This window comes from Oryctolagus cuniculus, chromosome 4, assembly GCF_964237555.1.
Source record: "Oryctolagus cuniculus chromosome 4, mOryCun1.1, whole genome shotgun sequence".
Taxonomy (NCBI): Eukaryota; Metazoa; Chordata; class Mammalia; order Lagomorpha; family Leporidae; genus Oryctolagus; species Oryctolagus cuniculus.
In genome coordinates this window covers 43,470,005-43,496,966 of record NC_091435.1, presented here as the reverse complement: position 1 = coordinate 43,496,966, position 26,962 = coordinate 43,470,005, and the positions used below count along the sequence as shown (strand labels likewise).

At 36.6% G+C, this 26,962-nt stretch overlaps 1 protein-coding gene across 5 annotated transcripts in view; it reads right to left on the bottom strand.

The window, feature by feature from the left end:
* Nucleotides 1-26,962, bottom strand: part of CADM2 (cell adhesion molecule 2) — a 1,119,939-nt gene that overhangs the window by 528,210 nt on the left and 564,767 nt on the right. The window contains exon 2 of one of the 5 annotated variants that reach the window (XM_051859417.2): nucleotides 23,883-23,924. The exons of the other annotated variants lie outside the window; for them this stretch is intronic. Coding sequence (XP_051715377.1) covers nucleotides 23,883-23,924 — 42 coding nt within the window. The remainder of the gene's footprint in view (nucleotides 1-23,882; nucleotides 23,925-26,962) is intronic. 5 annotated transcript variants of the gene reach the window in all.

Below are 26,962 nucleotides of genomic sequence, written 5' to 3'. Positions count from 1 at the left end.
CAGGAGCCAGGTGCTTCTCCTGGTCTCCCATGGGGTGCAGGGCCCAAGGACTTGGGCCATCCTCCACTGCACTCCCTGGCCACAGCAGAGAGCTGGCCTGGAAGAGGGGCAACCAGGACAGAATCCGGTGCCCCAACCAGGACTAGAACCCGGTGTACCGGCACCGCAGGGGGAGGATTAGCCTATTGAGCTGTGGCACAGGCCAAGTGAGATTTTTAAAGTCAGCTACATTGCTCAAAGTCGATAAAGTCCAGTTTCTCCTGCCATTTGGCAGCAACCACTGATGCTTCCATTTTGAAAATTGTAAAGTAGTCTTTACATGGGTAAGGATTTATGGATGTGAGTAACGAGTAGAGTAGGAATAACAAACTAGTTGAGAGCTTAGTTCACAAATAGTGATTTACTCCACTGGAGTGTTTCAAGATATTTAAATTGCAAATAGTCTGTGAAATGCACTTAACAATTTAAAGAAAGAACAAAAGATGAATATTTTGCTCCAGGGGACAGGGATAGCACACATGTGCTTATGAAGATAGTGCATTTCTCAATTTCATAAATTTCAAGCCAACAGTAACAAGTGCTTTGAATTATTTCCGTTTGAGCAAGGAAAATACGGCCTGCAGATTCTTCAATTTTAGCATTGAAACCCTGCCTACATCATCACCTATCGTTATTTTTGTCATTTATAAATTATTTACACATAATCGTGTACCACTTAAAAATCACCAAAATGACAATCATTATCCACAATTAGAAGGCTGATTTATGAAGAATGCTGATTTATGAAGAATTTTGCTTCATTTTATATATATTTTTATGATCTGTCTACTTTGACATTTTAGATCATGGATGTAGTTTTGGATGTTGGGGAAATCATTCTGAAAGAGGGTGAGTATCTACTCAGACATGTTTGTAATCACATAAAACACTTTGAGAGAAGACGACAGGAAAGTAGAGACTGAGAAACCCACAGCATAGCAAATAAGCATAGTCGGAAAAGAGGTCTGTTTATAACTGTTAGCAGAGTTATTTAAAGTAAAACCATCCCACTTAGGGAGTAGCCTTATGGCTCAGCAGGGGCAGCCACTGCTTGTGCTGCCAGCACCCCATACTGAAGTGCAGGTTTGGATCCCTCCTACGCCACTTGTGCCTGTGAATGTGTTCATTTGTGTGATTGTGTTCACTGCTAACACCTGCCTGAGAAGGGAGCTGATGATGGCCCAAGTATTTGGACCACTGCTGTTGTGTGCATTTGGAGAGTGAACCAGCAGATCGAAGGTCTCTCTCTCACGCTCTCACTCTCACTCTTGCTTTTTCTCCTTTCTGTCTTTTCTCCAATGCTCTGCTTTCAAATAACATAAATAAATATATTTTGAAAAACCCTCTGAATACAATTTAACACTAATATGCATTACTGTACAATTGCTTCATCTCTTTTGCTTATGCCTTCACATTTACTCTTCAAGTGGTAAATCATCCTCAGAGCGCAAAAACTGACATCTCCCAATGTGTATCAGAGTTCAGAATGCCAAAAAGAAAAAACAGTGACCACGGCACCAAAGAAGCTCATTATGTCTTTCAGGGTCTTGTCTTCAGAGGTGAGTAAAAACTATTATAATGATTCTCCAACTTACTGAAATCAAGAAATTAGCACACTTAGTCAAGTCTGTGAGGAGAAAAACTGAAATGAATCAAAATAATGATCAATCAGAAGAACAATAAAGAGCTGCTCTTATGAGACAATTATCATCCCAGCAGAAGAATGGACATTGAATATCATGCACCTGTAAAAATCACTGCCAAAGACTGAATGGGAAGAGAAGGAAACCAACACACACTGAGTTAAAGGCTTTAGTATATTCAATTTCCAAAATGATCTGGAAAAAAAAAAAAAAAAGGTGTGCTTTTACATTCATGGAACAGGAAGGATTTCGAGTTTCAAGAATATTGTTTTATTTATTGAATTGAAAGGCAGAGGGGCTGGTGCTGTGGCTCAGTGGGTTAAATCCCTGGCCAGAAGCTCCGGCATCCCATTGGATGCCGGTTCTAGTCCCGGCTGCTCCTTTTCTGATCCAGCCCTCTGCTAAGGCCTGGGAAAGCAGTAAAAGATGGCTCAAGTCCTTGGGCCCCTGCATCAACTTGGGAGACCAGGAAGAAGCTCCTGGCTCCTGGCTTCGGACTGGCACAGCTCCAGCTGTTGCAGCTATCTGGGGAGTGAACCAGTGGATGGAAGACCTCTCTGTTTCTCCCTCTCTCTGTGTAACTCTGTCTTTCAAATAAATAAAATAAATCTTAAAAAAAAAAGAAAGGCAGAGAGACATAAAGGCAGAGATTTCCCCCTTCAACTTTTCTCTTCACAAATGCCCACACAGCCATGCCTGGGTCAGCTAGTGACTGGAACTCAGTCTGGATCTCCCTCGTGGGTGGCAGACATACAAATATTAGACAGTCACCTGCTGCATTCCAGGGTGTGTGTAGCTGGAAGCTAGAATTGGATATGGAACCGGGGCTCAGACCCAGCTGCACTGAACACGTGCCCACAGGAAACCCCCCAAGGTCAGACAGAAATGAGATTTTTTTTTAACATATCACACTTGGATTATGAAATTCGGGTTTGGCACTGTGGTACAGTGGGGTAAAGCCACTACCTACAGTGCTGGCATTCCCTATGGACGCTGGTTCCAATCCCGGCTGTTCACTTCCAATACAGCTCCCTGCTAATGTGCCTGGGAAAGCAGTGGAGGGTGTCCCAAGCCCTTGGGCCCCTGCATCCACATGGGAGACCCAGAAGAGGCTTCAGGCTCCTGGCTTCAGATTGATTCAGCTACAGCCATTGTGGCCATTTGGGGAGTGAACCAGTGGCTAGAAGACCTCTCTCTCGCTCTCTCTCTCTCTTTCTCTCTCTCTCTCTCTCTCTCTCTCCCTCTCTTTCTGCCTCTCTGTAACTCTGCCTTTCAAATAAATTAACAAATCTTAAAAAAAAACTCCATGTAATTCTAATTGTAAGATGATATCTTTCCTTTTCTCCATTTACTAGATAAAAATAATTTACTAGGTAATTTCTGTGTTTTATACTCTGCTTGTACTATGGTTATGATGGTAAACAAAGAAGACATGATCCCTGCTCAAACAGAGTATGACAGGTGTGAAAAATATTATTCCATAAATAAATGCAATTAAATGCATGTTTGTGACTTTGATAAATGTTGTGAAGGAAGACAAGTAGTTAATTTATGAGATATCAAAATTAAAAGAAAAAATAAGAAAGGAAGGTGAAAAGAGGATGGGAGCATGAAGTATCAGTATGCTCCCAAATCTGTGTATATGAAATTTGTTCATCTTGTATACATACAAAAATTTTTTAAAAAGAAATCCCAAGAGAGCATCTCAAATAAGTAACATATAAGCAGGGACCTCACAAGGAACTTACCAGGTGATCTAGCCTGAGTATCATAAGCAAAGAAGGACATGAGGCACAGTGGCCCTGAGTAGGAAATGTATTCCAAACACTTAGAAGAAGGTCAGTGTGAACATCAAACAATGCATGAAGGGAGGGACCACACATGTGGCCATAATGGAAGTAGTGACAGGTCAGGGGGAGCAAAGTGGAACATGAATTAACTTCACTGCAATGGGTAACCCCTGAACAACTGAAGCAGAAAGGCATGTTGATCGAATGCTATATAACTTATGGTTTTAAACAATGAACATTCCAGTAATTAGGATTTCACATAAGTGAATATCACACTGACAGTGCAATAAGGCCTTACAGAAATGAGGGTTAATTTAATCATTTGCTGAATGAATGTAAGGGTGCAAGACAAGCCAAGGTGCTTGCTTTGCTCTGGCACAGAGAGCAGTGTATATGTCTTAATGCCACCCTACTTAATGCTTACCTATTTTATCAAGCTTGGGAAACCCCAAAAGCATCAGGTTGTCAACTCCAAGAAGTGCAGGTGTACTTAGAAAAGGCCCAATCAGTAGATGCTCCAAGTACCTTTCTGTCCAGCTAGGTCTAGAGTATGATTCAGTCAGAAATTCTAAGTACAGTCTTAAGATTTCATCTCTTGGGTTCAGCATTGTGGTGCAGTGGGTTAAGCTGCCACTGGGATGCTGACATCCCATATGGGAAAGGATTCGAGTTCTGGCTGCTCCTCTTCCAATGATGTCCCTGTGAATGTCCCCAGGAAGGCAACAGAGGATGGCCTAAGTACTTGGGCCCTGTTACCCGGATGGGAATCTCAGATGAAGTTCCTGGCATCTGGCATTGGCCTGGCCCAGCCATGGCCATTGTGGGAGGGAATCAGTGGATGGAAGATGATCTCACATTCTCTCTGTCTGTCTCTCTCCCTCTAACCAGAGCTAACAACTCTGGTTCACGTCTCATCCTATTCAGACAAGAAACGTTTTGAAAGTGGTTATTGCTAAAGGAATTGTGTGTTTTGCTTTCCCCGAAGGATTTCATGTTAAAAAGGAAATAAATAACAATCACAGAATGGTATAGATCTGGGATCAGTGTGGAAGAAGTACATGGACTCAAGTCAACAAAATCACCCTATTACTTCCGGAGCACTTTCCCCTCAAAGGATCCTCCTTCATGCAACCATTGTCGTAGTAGTCACTACAATAGTGACAGTATTCGGGTCAACTGTAGCCATAGTTACAAACCTTAGATACAGGTCCTCTTCTAAGCTTAACCCTCACACGTAAGCACATTAACTGCTCCCATATTATTGGTAATATGTTTTTTAAAAAACAAAGACATTACATAATTTGTTGAGGTTGTCTAGTTATTTAGTAAGAATGCAGAGATTTGATTGTGAGCAAGTTACTCCAAATTCTGAGCTCATAGCAAATAAGTTAGAAAGAAGATTCTCTGTGTGTGTGTGTGAGTGCGTGTGTGAGAGAGAGAGAGACACGATGAGCAACGTTGATGTTTCCCCACAGTTACTAAAGGACTTAGTTACTCTAGCATTTTCTTAGAAAACCGCATGCCTGGGCGAATACAGCAGCAGCAAAGGGATGCATGGCACTTAGGGCACCTGCGATAATTACAATAGGAGGGTGAGAGTAGAGCTTCCTAGGGAGCAGAACATGAAAATGTAACAAGAAAGATCCCAGAGAGCTACGGTAGTGGAAAAATGGGCAAACTTGAAAGGTGACCCAAAGGTGGATTTCTGTGCTAGTGAAATTGTGGCAAAAGCTGTACGTGGCTCTCTAAGTACAGATAGAAGACAGAACCAGACAGAAAACCAGTCTGGAAGATCATATATGAGAAATGGACCGTTAAAACATTTTTACCAAAGAATATTTGATAGAAAGAAAGATCAACTCAAACCAGACTAAGAGAAAAGGTCACACTGAGAGAGAAATATATATATATATATATATATATATATATATATATATATATTATTTTAGGGGGAAGAAATGCAATCTTTACTATAATGATTCACAGGGCTACTAATGGAAAACATTTTAAAATATTACCATAAAATGGTAGCATGTGATTTTTAGAGTAGTTGGGACATTTGCCAGGCTTCTGAAATGCTGCCTTTTTGACATTGTCAATTTGTAGCATGCATGACAGAAATTTATGTTGTGTCATAAAAGATAACCAAAAAATGCTGAATCACAAACTAAAATATGTGATAGTTATATCTTCATGTGTATTCATTGCCATGTTTTTGCAGTACATAACTAAAGGACTTTTGAGAATGCTGTAGCCAAAAACAATACAGTAAGGGATTTAATAAAGTTTACATACACATTTTGCAAAGGAAATTAATTACATTTATGCAGAAAAGCATTCTGAATATTTACTATATTTACTATGATGAAAGTTTGTAGAAATAGAAGGGTATTCGATAGATTCCAAAGAATAATTGATATAGATAGTGTATGAAATAGCAAGTATCAGTGTAAAGTGTTTAAAAATCCTGGTATTAGATTTATATCTCTAAAATTAAAATGTTCACAGAAATTACGCTATGAAAAAGTGGCTTAAACACTACAGAAAGAAGTAGAAAAATGCAAGAATTAAAAGTGAAAATAGTTCAAACCTACAGAAAATGCTTACTCATTTTGAAAATTCAGCCCTGATCATTTAACGGAAATCTAGTTTCCTTAACTATAAATGGTGGTAATAGGGAAGCTCTACAGTTTCAAGCAGGAGTTACATCGTGGTCTCGTGCACCTGATGGACATGCAAGTTCAGCTAAGTTGATATAGAACCAAACCTATTCCCATGGAGTATAAAACAAGCTTTTTAAAAGTCAAGTATGAATCAGACAGTGTCTTTTTTGTTTGTCTTCATTATCATCTTGTAATCTTGGATTTTTTAATTCAGTTTTTCTCATGAGGACAATGAGCTTCAATAGGCTATGTTATTTGTTCAAAATCACAGAGATACATGCCTGGATTTTAATCCAGGTCATCTGATTCCAAATCCTGTGTTTTTATTATATCTTATTAAAACATTACATCAAGGGTTTATTTTGTTTTGTTTCAAATCTATTTCCATAATTCCTAGTACAAAGAGGCTTGAAACTTCAGAACTAGACAACTGCTTGTTTGGGTGTGTGTATGTGTATGTGTGTGAAAGAGTCAGAGTATGAATGTGTGTGTGTGTGTGTGTGTGTTTGACAACAAAGAATTGCTATTTATATAGAGAATGTCTCTGCTCTTATTTCAAAAAGCCAAAATGAAATAAAGGAAGCCAGATGTACCCTCCCACTGAAATAAACAAAATATATGAAAAACCAGCTTGTAAAACAGTGTTTACCAGGGGAAAAAATGACAGTGAGCCCTGGAAGATGGAAGATACATGACATGAGCCTTAAAATACTCCACTTTACTGTATTGAGAGAATTTCCAAATTCCACTGTGGGGACAGGAATCACAGGAGGAACCTGGCTGATGCCCAGCGTGGCTACAGCTCTCAGAGAAGAGTGCCAGAGACAAGAGATGGCTGAGTGTTTCAGCAAAAACACTAACAAAGCAGTGTGAAATTTATAAATGTGTAAAGATCAAATTATGGCACTCTTTGCACAAAGGTTGAGTTAAGAGAAATAGCAGTGTAACATGCTTTCTTTCCATGTGAAATGGCATAATATCACTTAAAAGTACAGTGTGAAAGGTTAAAGACATAAATTATAAACCCTAATGCAACTATTAAAATAAACAACTATTTTTAATATTTTCCCAAAAGATAGAAAGGCATCATAAAATATTCAATACAGAAGACAGTCATGTAAAAAGGAAAATGTGACCCAAAAAAATGGATTGAAGACAAATAAGATGTTAAATTTAACTGAATCAATTGTCACATTAAAAAATGATTAAATGTCAACATTGTCCTTCAATTAAGAGGAAAATATTGTCTGACTGGATAAAACACAATACCTAAATGTGCCTGCATATAAGAAACATACTTGAAATATAAAGACACACGTGTTAAAAGTAAAAGGATACAATGAGACACAGCACACCAACAAATATAAAAGAAACCTTGGAATTGTCACAGCCAAGTGGTACCTAGGCAGACCTGACTACTAAATATAAAATAGAATTCTGTATAAGATGCTCGCACAGAACAACAACAGTAGTTTAAAGGTGGGATTTAAATAAAGCATTCTCTTTAGTTAATAATAATCTACATTATTTCATAGGTAAATGTAAGCAATGTACCCTACTAATGTTAGATGGAAGAAAATGGGTGTGGGGTAGAAGACCCCTCTCCATATTATCTTTAAATTTTTCTATAAATATAAAACTATTTTAAGATTGAAAATTCTATTTAAAAAGAGCAATAAACCTAGAGTAACAGTGAAAGTGGACCAGGAATCAACAGGATTATTTCGGAGAGGAGGCGCTGAGTTTAAGATGCCCACATTCCACTTCAGCAGGCCTCAGTTCAAGTTTCATCATCAGCTCCTGACTCCAGCTTCCTGCCAGTGCTGACCCTTGCAGGCAGCAGCGACAGCTGAAGCAGTCCGGTCACCACAACCCGCATTAGAGAGCTGCAGGGCGCACCTGGCAGCAGCTTCATCCCAGCCTTCTTGGGTAAGAGGAGAGTGAATCAGCAGGTGGGAGTTCTCTCTGTGTCTTCTGTATCTCAAAAATATTTTTAAAAAATTTAAAGAGTGTAATTTGTCATATAGTTGTCAGATAATCAGGAGGCTGCAAAAATCCTAAACGTGTTTGCATGTATTCACACAAGTAAAAATATAGGAAACATGGGATTTAAAGGAAAAATTGACAAGTCTATACTCATAGTCGGAGATTTCAAATCAGCTTTGTCAGTAATTGATTAAACAAGCGAATATCAGTGTCTGAATAACCTCATCAAACAAATTAACCTAATTTACATTTTTTTTCAGAGCAGTAGATTGTACATTCTTCCCTAGCGCACACAAAGCATTTGTTAAGATGGAATAGAGTATGTACTAGGCCATTCAACAACTTATAAAGAATTCAAGATGAAGCAAGTCATACCAAATATATTTCTGAAAAATGGAATGAAATTAGAAATCAGTTACAGAATATTTTCTTGATAATTGTCAAATATTGGAAGTGAAACACCACACATCTAAATAACTGAATGAAAAGGAACAATATATTATAATATATCAGATGTTACAAAAGCCATACCTAAGAAAGAATTTATAGCATTTGTACTCTTATCCTAAAAGAGGAAAGTACACAGATCAGTGACAACAGGTTTTATCTTAAAAAAACTAGAAAAATAAAAAGAATACATGCAAATGTAAATAGAATCAAAGAAACAATAAACATCAGAATAGAAATTAAGAAATAGGAAAACCTTGCCCCAGCATAGACCCAGTACTCGAAGACTTTGGGTAGGCATTCCTCTTCAGAAAAAGAGAAGAGAATACAGTTTGAGTGGAGATTGGTTAGTCTTTAAGACTCTGCTTGAGATGTTCACACCCCATATTGGAGTGCCTGGGTAGTCTTGCCACTGCTCCTGACTCCAGCTTCCTGTTAATGCACACCCAGGGGCATAGGGGCTTTGATTCAAGTAGTTGAATCTCTGAGAACCACATGGGAGATGTGGATTGAGTTCCCAAACCTCTGGCTCTTGGGGGAATGGCCTAGTAGAAGAGAGCTCTTAGTGTAACTCACTGTATCTGTCTCTCTCTGTTTTTCAAATAAATAAATTTTAAAAATTAAAAATATATCAGCTTTTATACAGTGACTGAATTTCACTCACATTTAGATATTATTTCTTTACTAAGGCTAATTCAACCATGGCTATAGGGAACTTTTCAGGTGAGTAAGCATCTAGATATATATTTCGGGGGCCGGTACCATGGCTCAGTTGGTTAATCCTCCATCTGCGGCGCCTGCATGCCATGTGGGCACCAGGTTCTAGTCCTGGTTGCTTCTCTTCCGGTCCAGCTCTCTGCTGTGGCCCAGAAGGTCAGTGGAGGATGGCCCAGGTGCTTGGGCTCCTATACTCGCATGGGAGACCAGGAAGAAGCTCCTGGCTTTTAACCAGTGCAGCGCTGGCTATAGCAGCCATTTGGGGAGTGAACCAGTGGAAGGAAGACCTTTCTCTCTCTCACTGTCTATATCTCTACCTGTCAAAAAAAAAAAAAGATATATATTTTGGGAAGAGTCCTTTTCCTAACCAACAGAAATGCAGATGTTTTTTGTGTATGCATATATCATTTCCACTTAACATTTTGTTGCCTGCTTACCATATACTTAAGCCTTTTATCTATAGTATTATTTTTTCATTTTTACTCATTTTTTAATTAATTAATTAATTTATTTTTTGACAGGCAGAGTGGACAATGAGAGAGAGACAGAGAGAAAGGTCTTCCTTTTCCATTGGCTCACCCCTCAATGGCCGCTGCAGCCAGCATGCTGTGGCCAGTGTATCACACTGATCCGAAGCCTGGAGCCAGGTGCTTCTCCTGGTCTCCCATGCGGGTGCAGGGCACAAGCACTTGGGCCATCCTCCACTGCCTTCCTGGGCCACAGCAGAGAGCTGGACAGGAAGAGGAGCAACCGGAACAGAATCTGGCGCCCCAACCAGGACTAGAACCCGGTGTGCCGGTGCCGCAGGCGGAGGATTAGCCTATTGAGCCACCCACCGGCCTCATTTTTATTCATTTTTTAAAAAAAACTTTTATTTAATAAATATAAATTTGAAAAGTACAACTTTTGGATTATAGCGATTTTTCTCTCCATAACCACCCTCTCACCAGCAAACCATCGTATCTCCTACTCCTTCTCCTAGCCCATTCTTCACTAAGATTTATTTTTAATTATCTTTTTTTTTTTTTTTGACAGGTAGAGTGGACAGTGAGAGAGAGAGACAGAGAGAAAGGTCTTCCTTTGCCATTGGTTCACCCTCCAATGGCCGCTATGGCTGGTGCACTGCGGCCAGCGCACCACGCTGATCCGATGGCAGGAGCCAGGTGCTTCTCCTGGTCTCCCATGGGGTGCAGGGCCCAAGCACTTGGGCCATCCTCCACTGCACTCTTGGGCCACAGCAGAAAGCTGGCCTGGAAGAGGGGCAACCAGGACAGAATCTGGTGCCCCGACCGGGACTAGAACCCGGTGTGCCAGCGCCGCAAGTCGGAAGATTAGCCTAGTGAGCCGCGGCGCCGGCCTTAATTATCTTTATATATAGAAGATCAACTTAGTATATACTAAGTAAAGATTTAAATAGTTTGCACCCACACAGACACACAAAGTATAAAGTACTGTATTATAATTTTATGTTCAAATTGTCTGAGCAATATTGCATTTTTAACCCAACTTATAGTAAGAAATGAAATACATAATTCCTGTATCTTGCCCTAGATAAAGCACAAATGATTAATCTGAGAATCAGATACAGACACATCTAGATCAACTGTGTTCTAAAACACTGTTTTTTTCCTCCATGAGATGAAAATGCTTTGCAAGTATTCTTTACATTAATTCCCTATACAATGAAGGCTTTTTATTTCCAATATGCTCTGCTTCAAGTGTGAGAAATTACTCAGGCTGCATGGGAATCTGTGCTAACCCCATGCTGCCCTCAAGTAGTTCACAGCTTCCTGGGACATCTGTGTTCAACCAAAAATTTAATATCGTGAATGTCAGAGGACCTAGTTAGAATGAAAGCTTAGTTTTTACACTTCCCTTGGGTTTCCTTTCTTTTCTACATAGGATACAAATAGCATTGCCCAATTTCTGGAAGTATCTTTGTTTTTGTATTGCATATTGCTTTTTTGATTTCTTGCATTAAATTCCTAACATGCATTTCCTTATCTAGAGCCTTCTTTTCCTGTTTTTTTCCTTCCCTGGGGATTCCTGATGCTTGGAATCCAGAGGCTGTCACCCTATGTTTCCCCATTACTTCCTAAATCCTTGGATTTCGGTTTTTAGGTACCTACTCCCCTTCCTAGTTTAGACTTCAGGACTAGTACTGTGTCTGATCATTGCTCCCACCCCAAGAGCAAATTCAGAACATTCTTGGTGTATTAGTGGAGAAGTACAGTGGGATGCAGTGACAGTTAATGGCACATGGGTTTCTTTCTCTGTAACTACATTGTCAGACATGATTATCATTGTACCAATGATAATTAATTGCCATTTGGTTTTGAAATATGAATATATGCTGTATTTCATTTTGACTCAATGTTTTTCAGGGTTATTAAATATAAATACTCTTAGGTTATGAGGGAATGACTATGAAGAAATTACCATTTCTCTTACATCAAGTTTATGACATGTATTACATGCACTATTTTTTTTTTTATTTTTTTTTTTATTTATTTATTTATTTATTTTTTGACAGGCAGAGTGGACAGTGAGAGAGAGAGACAGAGAGAAAGGTCTTCCTTTGCCGTTGGTTCACCCTCCAATGGCCGCCGCGGCCGGCGCGCTGCAGCCGGCGCACCGCGCTGATCCGATGGCAGGAGCCAGGAGCCAGGTGCTTTTCCTGGTCTCCCATGGGGTGCAGGGCCCAAGCACCTGGGCCATCCTCCACTGCACTCCCTGGCCACAGCAGAGGGCTGGCCTGGAAGAGGGGCAACCGGGACAGAATCCGGCGCCCCGACCGGGACTAGAACCCGGTGTGCCGGCGCCGCTAGGCGGAGGATTAGCCTAGTGAGCCGCGGCGCCGGCTTTACATGCACTATTTTAATAAATGCTATTTAGTAACATTATAAATATAACTGAAAAATTAATTGTCAGTAGAAAAATAATTTGAGATATCTTCAGATTTTTATCAAATAATTGTCATCTAGATATTAATAAACCATTGGGCCAGATGAGAGAGAAAAAAATAAAGGCAAGGGAAACAGGAAAGGGAAGACTTAATACACAGACCTATACTGCCTGTCACAAAGCAGAAAGTAAAACCTAAATGAATGAACACAATAGTGGAGTAAGAAGAGATTAGTGGGATGAAATAGATAAGAAATCTACAACGGCGTAAAAGAGACCAAAAGAAGTACTGTATTTAACAAAAGAGGGTTATTTTCCCCAAATCCACAAGCATTACCTGAGAGCCCTGTGAAGATCATTTACTAGCTAGAATAGTTTCTCCCTCACTTCTGATCTCACACTGTTGAGGGAGACTCACGCTCCCATTAGCAAAAGTGGCTCAGGACAGCATCCGTTTTCATCTCCTGAGCATCACCACACGAGAATACAGAAAAAAGACAGAGAGCTCCCTGTCTATTCATACTCTCTCACTGATTTTCTGAGTGACCTTCCATAAATCTCTGAAACTCTTTGCCACAATTCCCTCACCTGTCAAACATGAATGAATTCTGTGAACTCACTGACTATGTAAATTAGCTACACGGTTTTAAATTTTCTGAAGATTGGTTATCTTCAATACCCATTGTGCTTTAAATAATAATTAAGGAGCTTTAAAAATCCATTTTGCTTACTTTTGTTAATCTTTAATTACTTTTCATTTTCAAAATACTCATTTAAGAAAGGAAATGCTTTCAGGAAGAATGTCTGCTTACAACTATGAAAGTAAACAAATCCTGAACAATGTTTAGTTTCAATAAATAAAGATGCAAGCAAAGAATGACCTCTGCCACCACACTTAAATAGAACTGACATCAACAACATGTAGCAGGTAGCCAATAATACTGAGTGTAAAAATATGACTATATGTAAAATATGATTATAGTTAGCTAAGATCTATGAAGCTTTCATAGATGGATAACAGTTCTTTCAGGGAAAAAATCTAATTCTTCTAGAAGAGGTCACTTATCATAGTTGCTTTAGTTCTGTTATGTAATGGATTTGCCTAAAATCAAGAGAAAATAAATGATAAAACAGTGGTATATTCAAGCTAAGCAGAAACACAAGCAAGCATATAAACACTCACACTGAAGCAGCCTCTTTATGTAATTGTCCCGATACTATTAGGAAGACTGAATTTACAACGACTTTCTAGATAATTCCTTTCATTTTCATTTGGTGAAGGAAAATTGATTAATTAGAAAAGGTAAATCTCTGAATAATCTTATAAGTCAATTTGAGAATTCAGGGTGCATTATGTATCTGGAAGGTGATAATCTTCTTTGAATACAAGTTACGCTGTATCACATTTTGTTTCTATAGAATAGTGCAAATTTGAATAGGCAACTGAAAACACCTAACCTAACTTAAATCACAACTTAGTATAGTACTAAAATGAAACTAAAAATTTACACAATTTATAATAATGATGCCTACCTCTTAATCCACAATGATTTAAATGTTCTTATTGGTAACTTCTTTTCTGATATAGAACTTGCAAGAGTTCATAATATATCTAGCTTATCACTACATATTAATTAACAGCTACTAGATTTTTTTAACCACAGTCACACCTGTTGTAAGAATTATTTCTATCCATATGATGATTTTAGTAAACAATGTATAATAATTTTAAAACTCATTTTCTTAAAAAGAGATTTTATGTAAATCTTAGGAACTTCTTTCTAATAGAAAAAGCAAAGAGAATGTTGTTCAAGTTTATTACCAAGTCAAAGAGAGAAATCTTATATATGTAACAATGTCCATTAATTAATCATATATACTAAGCATGTTGTGACTAAGAAACTAGGTTAATCACCTGCCTGCAGCACCGGCATCCCTTATGGGTGCTAGTTCTAGTCCCAGCTGCTCCTCTTCTGATCCAGCCCTCTGCTGAAGCATGGGAAAGCAGTGGAGGATGGCCCAAGTGCTTGGGCCCCTGCACCCACATGGGAGACCAAGAAAAAGCACATGGCTCCTGGCTTCGGATCGGTGCAGCTCCGGCCGTTGTGGCCATTTGGGGAGTGAACCAACAGAAGTAAGACCTTTCTCTCTACCTGTTTCTCTCACTGTCTGTAACTCTACCTGTCAAATAAATAAATAAAATCTTTTTAAAAAATGAATTAACATATGGATATTTCAAATAAGTCTTTAGGAGCAATGATGCTGTTGGCAGATTTTAGTGCATCTGATTAAGAGATGTAATATTAAGTATTAATTGTGAACTGAAATTGATCACTTGGACTAGTGAGATGGCATTGGTACATGCCAACTTGATGGGATTGTATTGGAATCCCCTGGCACATTTCTACTCCACTATTTGGGGCAAGTCCAATTGAGCATGTCCCAAATTGTACATCTCCTCCCTCTCTTATTCCCACTCTTATATTTAACAGGGATCACTTTTTAGTTAAAATTTAAACACCTAAGAATAATTGTGTGTTAATTACAGAGTTCAACCAATAGTACTAAAACAAAAAAATACTGAAAGGGATAAAGTATTACATTGTACATCAACAGTGAGGACAGGAGCTGATCAAGTCACTGTTTCTCATAGTGTCCATTTCACTTCAACAGGTCACACTGATAGGTCTAAGAGTCAAAGAGATCACACAAACAAGACTAGTGTCTGCTAATACTAACTGATAGAATCAAAAAGGGAGAGAATGATCCATCATGGGAAGTGAGATACACAGCAGACTCATAGAAGGGCAGATGTCCTAAATAGCACTCTGGCCTCAGAATCAGCCCTTAAGGCATTTGGATATGGCTGAAGAGCCCATGAGAGTATTTTAGGCATGGAAAGCCAAGACACTCTGGCAAAAAAAAAAAAAAAAAGAAAGAGGACCTAAATAAAAGATCTCTGTGAGTGAGAGCCCAGTGGAAAGAACGGGGCCATCAAAGAAGGAGGTACCTTTCTATGAAGGGAGGAGAGAACTTCCACTTTGACTATGATCCTGTCAGAATAAGATTGAAGTCGGTGAACTCAAAAGGCTTCCACAGCCTTGGCAACTCATGACTAGAGCCTAGGGAGATTACTGACACCATAAACAAGAGTGTCAAATTGTTAAGTCAACAACAGGAGTCACTGTGTACTTACTTTTCATGTGGGATCTGTCCTTAATGTGTTGTCCAATGTGAAGTAATGCTATAACTAGTACTCAAACAGTATTTTACACTTTGTGTTTCTGTGTGGGTGAAAACTGATGAAATCTTTACTTAGTACGTACTAAATGAATCTTCTGTATATAAAGATAATTGAAAATGAATCTTGATGTGAATGGAATAGGAGAGGGAGCGGGAGATGGGAGGGATGCGAGTGGGAGGGAAATTATGGGGGGGAAGCCATTGTAATCCATAAACTATACTTTGGAAATTTATATTTACTGAATAAAAAAAGAAAAAATATTAAGTATTAAAAATACATTCTGTTTTGCAATATATTTTTCTTTTTTGTTAGTGAGATAGAACTTTCTTTCATTAGGCAGTCTCCTAATTAATTCAATAGTCATGACAAAACAACCTGTACCAAATTGCTTTCTCTAATTTCTCTTCATATTTTTAAATAGTGCCAGGAACTTCACCAACATTAATAATATTTCATCAAAATAGAACACTACTGTAGATATATGTTAATTTTAACTCTAGTATAAAATTCAATGATGTTTCTGGTTTTGTACTGTATTTTAGTCATAAGCATATGGTCCAAGCTTGCCTAGGACTTAATTTCTCAAAAGGTGTAGAAATTTGATGTCATTCTTATTAAATATTATAATGAGGCAGGCTATTATGGCATCATGAAATGCTTGATCACTCTAAGAAATGTTCAGTATTGCAATGAACATGCTGGGTATTATTCCAATGTAAACAAAAGAAACTAAGCTATAGTTCTAGCTAGCATAAGACACAAATTATATAATCAAAATATCATCCTAAGGTTGTCAGCAAAAGACAGTTGAGCAATTAATTGGCTAATAAGAACGCCCAATATTATTTTTGTAGAGTAAGATTAAAAAGAAAATAATTGAATACATGTATTAATTTCAAAAGAAAGATACTGCTTAAATAAGAGAATTACTTTATATTCTTTTTCTTCTTTTTAAAGATTTATCTATTTATTTTGTAGTCAATTACACAGAAAGAAGAAGATACAGAAAGACAGACAGCTGCCATCTGCTGGTGTACTATCCAGATGGTCCAACTGTCAGGGCTGGGCCAGACTGAAACCAGGAGGCAGAAGTTTCATCTGGGTCTCCCAAATGGCTGCAGGGGCCCAAGCACTCTAGACCATCCTCAGATGCTTTTCCAGGCCCATGATCAGGGAGCTGGAACAGAAGTGAAGCAGCAAAGTCTCAAACAGTGCCCGTATGGGATGTCGGAGTCACAGGCAGTATCTATGCCACATTGCTGGCTCCTGTATTCTGCATTTTAAAAATAATCACCAAATATCTTTCATTACTATATTTGACTATGTAAGGCAAATAGAAGGTGCTGGTGGTTTCTCTGTTTACCATTTTCAATTAAACTTTGGTATGGACTTAAATCTCTTCTAATTAAAGCTATTAAAATTACAAAATTGAGACTGGCTAAATGGATGAAAAGTCTATGCTCCCTAATATAGACTATTCTGCAATGCTATATTATTAATGGGTTTATAATATATTTATATTATAATCAGTGATTTTAGGAAACTGGTGCAATGAATCTGAATAGTTCTAAAGTACTCTGAAAAATCACAAAACTTCCTTATTAAAGGAATATTTTAGGTGGAATCTTATGATGGCCTCAGTATAGATTAAGTAATGCACCCTGGAGATATCAGGCATTAATTAATGAAACTTGTAAATTCTACTTTACAGGAAAAAGGAAGACAGGTGTTTGCATAGTGTTTAAGATGACATCCCAGATACTTGCATCCTATATTGAAGTGCCTGGGTCCATGTCTCAGCTCTTTTCTCACTGCAGCTTCCTGCTGACGTGTACCCAACGAGTCTGCAGATGATGACTGAAGACTTGGGGCTCTGTCACCCACTTAGAGCACCAAGATTGAGTTCTGGGCTCCTGGCTTTGGCCAGTCCCTATTCCTTCTAATTCGCATCCTGGAAGGCAGGAGATGGTTGCCCAAATAATAGTTTGCCTGCCACCCACAGAGGAGATACAGATGGAATTCCCGGCTCCTTGCTCAGCCTGGCCCAACCTCAGCTGTTGCAAGTGTCTGGGGAGTGAGCCAGCATGTGGAAGATCTCTTTTTTTTTTGCCTCTCTCCGCATGTCACTCTGCCAAATAGGTAGATAGATAAATAAATGTTCTTCTTGTTTTTATAAAAAGATGAATTTGTTGAGGAATCAGAAAGAAATGAAGAAAGAGTTACTTGGAAAGTTGGTTCTTGTAATATAGTGTCAGAAAACTCAGCTGAATTCTGTACCATAGTCATGAATCTTTCAAAATAACTAAAGTGATGCATTCACTATAATATTAAAAGCACTGCTATCAAGGAAGACAAAAATGAACTCTATATTTGTTTTACTCCTATCACTGTTCCCTCCCCCCAAATTAATAATTCAAATCAGTTGATGAGACAAAACTTAAGTAATAAGTGAGAAATGATCTATCTCAGTAATAAAAATCTGCTCACTATTTAGAAACTGCAGTTCATGTAACATACAAGCTGCTTTCTAAATGATTTTACTTTCATTATTCTAAATAATTTATCTTTCATTATTCTAAATGTCTTTTTTGTTTAATAAATGAATTTAATAGATATTTAAATAAAGTGTTATATTTTAAGAAATATTTTTATTAAATTATTGAGGAAAGTATTCTGAGGGCATCTTTGACACTGTCTGTACAACTAAAACAGCAAACCAAGTGTCTCAAAAAGTGAATTTTAAACTCACGTTTGGCTGTGACATTATTAAAATCATGGCAATGATAGAATTCTAATAATATTGACAGCCAGATCTGATTTGAAATGACTGAATAATTTAGGCTGACACAAAGAGTTTTCACCCAAGATTAAACATGTGGGTGGAGGTAGATTCCCATCGATAATGGCGCAGAAAGTACCAAGGGCTATGAATTCTGGAATGAATTCAAAATAATTTCCAGTATTTTAATCATCTATGTTTGCAAAACCAAAATGAGTTGTTCTGGAACAGCTTCAAAATTCTAAGGATTAAATTAAACCAAAAGTACTTGTAGCCTTAAGATTATTTAATAAACCTTTCTTTAAGCATTTATGGATAAAAAGGAATACATTTGAAATTCAGATGCAACTTTTTAAATTCTAAATATCACATTCTAAGCACATTCTTTGGAACTTAGGATAACCAGAGTTGTCTAATTGTCTATATACTAATATACTGGGAGAGAATTACCCATGAGTAATGAGGACAAAAACTATGCATGAATAATACAAAGTGGGCAATTGCACAATGAGTTAGAAAACTAAAAGTGGTAGAATAGTTTTGGGTAAAACACAAATTGCAAATTGTGAGAAACCATTTAAATTTAATCTATTGATTTGCCATTGCATTAATTCAGTTATCAATGTCAAATCACTAAAAGAAGTAGTTCAGAGGCAGTCACTGTGGCGCAGCAGTTTAAGTTGCCATTTGGATCACCTGCTTCCCATATGGAAGTGCCAATTCTGGTCCCAGCTACTCTGCTTGCACTTCAGCTCCCTGCTAATGTACCTGGGAAGCAGTAGATGATAAATCAAGTGCTTGCATTCCTGCTACCCACGTGGGAGATCAGTATAGAACTGGAATAGCTGACTGCTGGCTTCAGTTTGGCCCAGCCCCAATTGGTGCAATTATTTGGGGAGTAAACTAGTAGATGAAAGATCTCTTTCTCTCTGTCTCTGTCTGTCACTGCCTCAAATAAATAAATCTAAAACATAAACTTTTAAAAACTTCAAGTTTAGGGAGTTCACCAAGGAAAACAGAACCCAGCATCTGCATCCAGGAACTTACGAGGCCATAGGCCAAATTCACAGAACAGCCTCAAATGTTGGAGGAATGTGGCACGGAGGCTGAGAAGAGGATGCATATTACGCAGACTTTCTCCTGACACATGCACATCAACTGTGACTTGAAGCTTTAAAACAGTTAATCATTTGTTTTACAATTGCATTTGATTTCCTTCCCAAAAGGAGGATGACAAACTTGTGCCTTTTAAAAATTAAAGCTGCCACCATTTTCTAATTAGAGGAACAAAACAAATGCTAAATTGCCTTATTTTATTTTTAGAGTAAGGACAAATGCATTATCATTGCTCTATAATTTAGAAGTGGTGGGAGGATATTTTAAAAACAACTCCTTCAACTTTGAGGAAGGGATGGCACAGTCAGTGTATCCTACAGAAACACTTAGGTAGGAAAGATCCAAAAGGGAAGGTTGGCTTTGTTAACTGATCTCACTCTCTCTCTTCAAACTATAACCTAGAAAGGGTTGGTCACCATTATTGCTGAGAGTATTATTCTGAATAAACTTAGGTTTCAGCTTTGATTTCTAGGTCAGTCCCTAAATAGATATCTGTCTACTGGTCACAAAGGAACTGAATTGGGGCCACTGCTGTGGCTTAGTGGGTTAAAACCATAGTCTGCAGCACCAACATCCCCTATAGGTGCCAGTTCAAGTCTGAGCTGCTCCATTTCTGATCCAGCTCCCTGCTTATGCACTTCGGAAAGCAGAGGAAGATGGCCCAAGTGCTTGGGCCCCTGCACACACTTGGTAACCTGGAAGAAGCTCCTGGCTCCTGGCTTCTGCCTGTCCCAACCCCAACCATTGCAGCCATGTGGGGAATTGAACTGGTGGATAAACGATCTCTCTGTGTCTCTCCTCTCTCTCTGTAACTCTGCCTTTCAAATAAATAAGTAAATCCTTGTTTTTTTAAAAAAAGGGACTGAATTACTAAAATATTAGATAGATGAGATGGTACTAAAAACAACCACAAAAACCCATCATTACCAAGTATCTTAAGCATATATAGTTTAATATCATTATATCATGAATTTTGCTTTTGTATTCAAAAGGACAGTGATTCTTTGAAGGGTCTCTACAGAAAAGGAAGATAAGTTTCTCTTTCAGTGAATGGAATCTTATCATATTGGATTATTCACATGTATAGTGAAAGAAACCACCTAGAACTTTGCTGGAAAAATAAAATCATTGTTACCAAAATAGGGAAGGATAAAATAGTGAAGAAATAAAAGTTAATTTCAAGCTTCAAAGAAGATATTATAGGTAATGGAGTTTAAAATAAAATTGAGACTATAAGAACAATTAAGAATGTCCCTTTAAGGAGCAATGCGTGAGAGATTGTGATTGCCTCAAATTGTTCATATTTGCATAGAAAAGGTCACAAGATATCATTGAATTGTTAACACTGAACAAGAGACTTCCCCAGAATAGGAAAATCAGACAAGTATTCCATTACAGGACATCAAGGTCTTCTTAGAATTACATATATGTAATCTCTATTGTAATATTATATAATTTTTATATTGTTCCTAGGACAAACTTTTATGTCATTTCCACAGAAAACTCTGGGTCAGAATTCTCTAATCCTCAGCATGGTATTTATCCTAAATTCCTGTGTGTCCTCACATAAACCACGAACCACACTGATTAGCTACAATTATGCTGGCTTTTATTGTGTTGCAGCATATTACAAAATGTGAATAGAGAATCAAATAAACAGTAGTGTTTGTCTCTGGGTATTTTTCTCATTACAATTCTTTGTCTATTGTGACAGCTTTGAAATACAATGACAGACACAGAAAAGAACATCTTTCTGAAAATATATGTTGTTGTGTTTTCATTAAATTTCCAAGAGTATTAAGAGAATTGCCAACTGGAAAATAAATGACTCTAGCTGCCCTAAACATGAAAGAACTCTAGGTCGATTTATAGAGTGACTCAAAGGATCTGTGCATTCCCATCCTTATTAAAGTTAATGATGTTTGACCCAGTGTACAGATATTTGTTTAACCAAAGATACACACAACTGTGAATGATATTTCCTATACCTAAATAACAACAGTATTATTCTATTACAGATATATGTCATGAAAGTAGATCAAATTGCATCTGAATTTCAAGGAAGAGCATCTGCTTGGAGGAAATCAAACAACAACAGATGTTGCTAAATCAAATAACTATCAATCTTAGACACATAATGCCATTTTTGGGGATTCACATTTAAGTACAGTCACAAATGGACAAAGAACATGCATGAACTCATCTGGAAAGCTTATATTAAGTAAAACATCAATTAGTTGGAATCCAACTAACAGTTAATGACAGTAAGACGTATCTACTCTTTATTTAGAGGAAAATTAGAACAAAATAAAGTGATATATAAGATGGTGAGAGGTTTTTCTGGTTGAAATTTTTTTTTGTTTTCTTCTTTTTAATTGTTATTAATACAAAGAGAACAGCTTTCACGTACTTCATAGGTACAATTCCAAGAAGATAAACATATTTCCCTCCCTCCCTCTGTCCCTTTCCTTCCTTCCCTATTTTGCTTTCTAATTTTTGCATAAGCATTATTTCAATCCACTGTATAATCACAAGCTTAATGGTTCAGATTTTTATTCTTTTGTTTACATTTAAGTTCCTTTTTGTGAGAGTTTCTATACATGTATATTTTATGAAGTTTTATGATCATGTATGCAATAGATGCATGGAACCTAATACATTGAACAATTTATAATTATCAAAGGACAATTAAATATATTTTAATTCCGTATTTAAACGGATAACTGTGCTAATGTAGCTTTAGAATATTATTTTTAAAATAAAGTTTAAAATCAAAATTCTCCATTTAAGATTTATTTAAACAATACCATGAGTCCTTATTTGAATTTCAGATTTTTATATGTAGAACAAAAGGTGAAAGTATTTCATTTTATGGTCAAGGAACAGTTTTTGAATGTTTATTTCCTTAAAATTATCTATATATTTAATTTTCATTGTAAATCATGATCATATTGGAAAAATGAACTTTCTCTTAACAGATGCATTTTATATGAAAGAAAATAATTTTTAGAGTCAAATATATTATTTCAAGCATGTTTACGAAGCTAATCTAAGCAGCTGTTACTGAAGCATTCCAGAGAAACAAAGCATTCAGGATGTTTCTCATACTTGCTCATATGGCAGACAGTACCTTATGCCAACAGAAAGAGGACTCATTTAGAACTGCTAGACACTAGTTCCTAGTTTTGCTTTGTTTTTTAAATGATGTACTTCCTTCAACAGAGTTCCAATGACTTCCATTAAAGGAAAAGCAAAGAAAGGTTAATTCAAGGCTGGTGAAACAATCGCCAAACAATAATTCACTCCCCTCCTCCATTTGATGCTATAAAGTTTTGTGTGTGTTACTATTCACATCACTACCATAATTTTTTTTATTGGAAATAAGTATCAAAGTATCAAAATGAAAAATAAATTATATCTACATAATTCTTAAAAATGAAAGTAAACTGTGGCCCTTTCTTATTAAATAAATGGTTGAAGCATTCATTTGGATGAAAAAGAAAACCTTTGCTCTAACAATCAGAACATTATTTACTTTCTATTATAAGTGAATAATGCCAACTATTCCTCTAATTAAAAACATTTTGTCCTTTTCTGAGAGAGTGACTTTCCCTTGCTGCACAGTCCAACAGGACTAAATTCTAAAGCCTTGTAGGTTTCTTAACCACCAATTTGGTGTCTTTGTCCCCTAAGGAACTAATTTTGGCTCTACACCCCAAAAATCCTGCTAGACTGTCCTCCAACTCAAAAATTAGAAAAACATGTTCAATGTATAGGAATTATAAGCACTTTTGTTTTAGGGGTAGAATGAATATTTCATGAAATATTGATTTAAATGGTACAAATATTTCTAGAAAGTATTCAAACTTATGTTACCTCATTATTGTGATTAAACTTGTCCTTTTTTCCTCTGTTGTGAATATAAAAACAGCAAGTAGACATAATTTAAAAAAAGGAATACTATAACTTTTATAGACCATCCATATTTCCTCTAGCAAATGATTTACAGATTTTTTAGGGGGGAATTTTTTCCCATAAATGTTGATAACTAATCTTTGTAATGATAAATAATATCAATTAGTATTACTCATCTTTAATTTGCTTATTTGTATGATGTTTACAAACTATGTATCCTTTAAAATGACATCTATATAACTACTTTTCAGTATTTTTATAAATTTATTTTAAAATGTAATGTGCTATAAAAATATCAATATGCATATTAACTAAAGAGTTTTATGAATAAAAAGAGTTTTATGTTTAAAAATCTACGCTGATCTGCATTTCTCACCATAAAGAGATGCCCAACACCATTAGCAGATAATAAAATATTTTTAAAACTTCATGTAATAAAGATCCAAATGTTGAAAGCTTGCAACATCAGCACCACAGTAGAACAAACAAAAATTGAACACTGGTATTTTTTATAAGTATTTTCAGTCTGGTTTCAAAAAAGAAGCTTGATTTAAACAATTTTCCTCCAAAATTCCATATATATTTACATATCGAGCACTTCTATGAAATATAACTATGCCATTTTTTGTTTTGCTTTACCTTGATGCAGTCTGAGTACACAGGAATGATTAATGTGCTTACCTAAAACAGAAAGAAATAAAACATGCTATTAGTTTCAGAAGGATATCGTTTTCTGCTTTGCAGTGAACAAAGTAAGATACATTTGATAACAATCACCAGTCTCATTCCTACCTCTGTTTTCCTTTGTACCCAAAGGATTTTTATGGTTGTGATCAACCAAATGGACTAAGTCATTTCCCAAACTGCATAGGCAAAAGAGCATCAAGCACATTTTTCCTGAGTTGAAGACATTTATTTTTGTCAATTCTTTTCTGATACCAGTGAACAATGAATCATACAAAACATATCAACCAAATGTTTGGTGGGATTGTATTACTTCTTAAATGATTTTAGAAACATTCTTGCTCCCAATGCATTGTTCCTGGTTCTACTATAGAATAACTTATACAGTCCACATTTACCTGTCTTGGAAATTTTAGAATGTTGGTCTGTTTGGAATCAGGTTCAGTGTAACATAGTTTCCAAAGAAGTGTGCTGCTTGTGAATCAGAATCACAATTACAGGTATATATTAGGACTACAAACATCACTTTTTCCTACAGAAACTTGGAGGCAAAGCCAAATAATTAAAAAGTTGCTATCCTTTTAGAGAACAGTTATAATCATTTGGACTGAATATTTGCTTTTTCGCACCTGCTTCCAAATTTGACAAGGGAGCCTAAATCTTTAGGTCATCTTGGTTCCTTACTGTGGGTGAGGTGTGGCTTTAAGTTAGGCATTTTACATTACCTGCAGAATGAGGACAGCTATTACAGGGTTCCAATGTGTGAAATATCAGTATATTAGCTTTGAGGGTTAAAACTGAAAATAGATATATTTTAATCTACATTTAAAATTATCATATAATTAAATTTGTGAAATTATTAGCTCCTTATTCTTCTATGTCCTTTAGATATGTGTTTTATATTAAATGTTTTAAACTATAGTGTATTAACCCTCATTAGTTCTTTATTTTTATGTCCTTTATGAGTGTCTTGAACTTACAAATTACATTTACCATTTTGACTTCAGCATGCAACACAGTATTAGATATGTAGTAGAAATTCAATATTTTTATAGAATTAATGGGCAGATGACCCCAAAAATACTTGAACTATCAAATAGTGAAAGAAAAAAAAATTAGTGGGGTCAGTATTGTGGCACAACAGGTAAAGCCACTGCCTGCAGTGTCAGCATCCCATACGGGTGCTGATTTGAGTCCCTGCTGCTCCGCTTCTGATCCAGCTCTCCTATAGCCCAGGAAAGCAGTAGATGATGACTTAAGTCCTTGTGTTCTTTCACCCACATGGAAGACCCAGAAGCATCTCCTGGCTTCTTGCTTTGGATGGGCACAGTTCTGGCCACTGGGGCCATTTGGGGAGTTAACCAGCAGATGGAAGACTTCTCTCTCTCTGCCTCTACCTCTCTATAACTCTGCCTTTTAAATAGGTAAATAAATCTTTAAAAAGGAAAAAAAAAAATTGAACCTAGAAAAGTTTAATAATGAATACACATTATGCTATTTGATTACTTAGCTTTTATTTAGTAAGGCTAAATCCCAAAAAATGCAAAAAAAATTTCATTAAACTTTTTAAAATTAAAACCAGAAAAAAAGCAACAGCTTTTTGTGGTTCAATAAACTGGAATGCCATATCAATAGAACATTAGAGAGCAATTTTTGGCAATTTTAGGGATATAAAGCAACAATTCTAAGTTGCTATTTGCGAATAAAAATGCAATTCATTTTACATAATGTCTGTTTTGAGAAGTAGGATTTCTAATTGGGATATGTTAGTTTTCCAACGATTGTGGTTAATGCAAGTTTGCACATTTTTGTTAAGTTTTAGTTTCCTTAAGTTACGTATCTCCAGCATGTAAAATGGTGGCAGTACAGGTTGTTTCCATTATTTCTTTTGTATTTATTGCAAAGAGACTTCTGAAGAATTATATAAGAGGATGAAAAGATTCTTAGGTACACATAGTACTTTATGAAAGAAATTCATGAGCAGCCTATAATTACTTTCAACCACAGTTTTGACCAATTACTATTCCTTCTTGTTTGTCTTCCATTAAGTCAGTTGCACTTATAGTATTTATATTCTTTCTTTGCTCCATTATATATATTTGAGATAATCTTGGCAGTGATCCCAGATTGCTTTATTTTTTATTATTTGTAGACTGTCCTAGATTTTTATTAGATGGCACATTTTAAATTATTACCAGAATTATTAGAAAGATTGACAATCTGAGTTTTTAACATAAGATTCCCCCAATATTTTACAATAAGCCAAATACTATATATTTTTGTAGTGCTGTATTGGAGGGATAGGTATTTTCATTTTACTATTTCCACAATGCTTAGATGGTGTTCAGGACATGGTATGATTTTTAATGTTAGACTGTGGTCTGAAATCAGGAGCCTATTCATAGCCTGGTCTTAACTCATTGTGATGTAGTTGTTTATTATTGTCAAACATTCCACAATGTTCTGTAAAATATGGCATTGCTAACCTCACCATCATGGATGTAAAACCACAATTAAATTCACATTATAGACATGAGGTATGATACATAAAAGCCAAAAGTAATTAAAGTAACTTGAATCTTTTGAGCATATCATTTAATTGTGTCTAGACCTCTTTTTGAAATATAGTCACCAGGGAAAGCTAAATAGAATATCAGCTTTCTAACCAGCCCACAGTAGCCTCCCAGGCATACATTGAAATATTGTTTGGGTCATGATAGTGATACTATTAGAGATCATGTTTCCAGCACGGGCTCCAGACAGCTCTTCCGGAGAGCTGTGTCAACATTCCATGGTGACTTCCACTTTTCCTTGGTAAGTCTATTTGTATACCCATTGCTGGATTTTGTCTTTTGAATTCTTTCACTGTAAGCCTCTCCTTTTCACTTTGATTGGATTTTTTACTGTCAGGCTAATGTCTCTTGGTCCAACCTCCAAGTAACTGATTTTGGATTTATTTTGAAAAACATAGTTTGTGTTCTTGAATAATACAATTGCTTATACATATCTAAAAAAAAAGTCTCAGAAAACACATT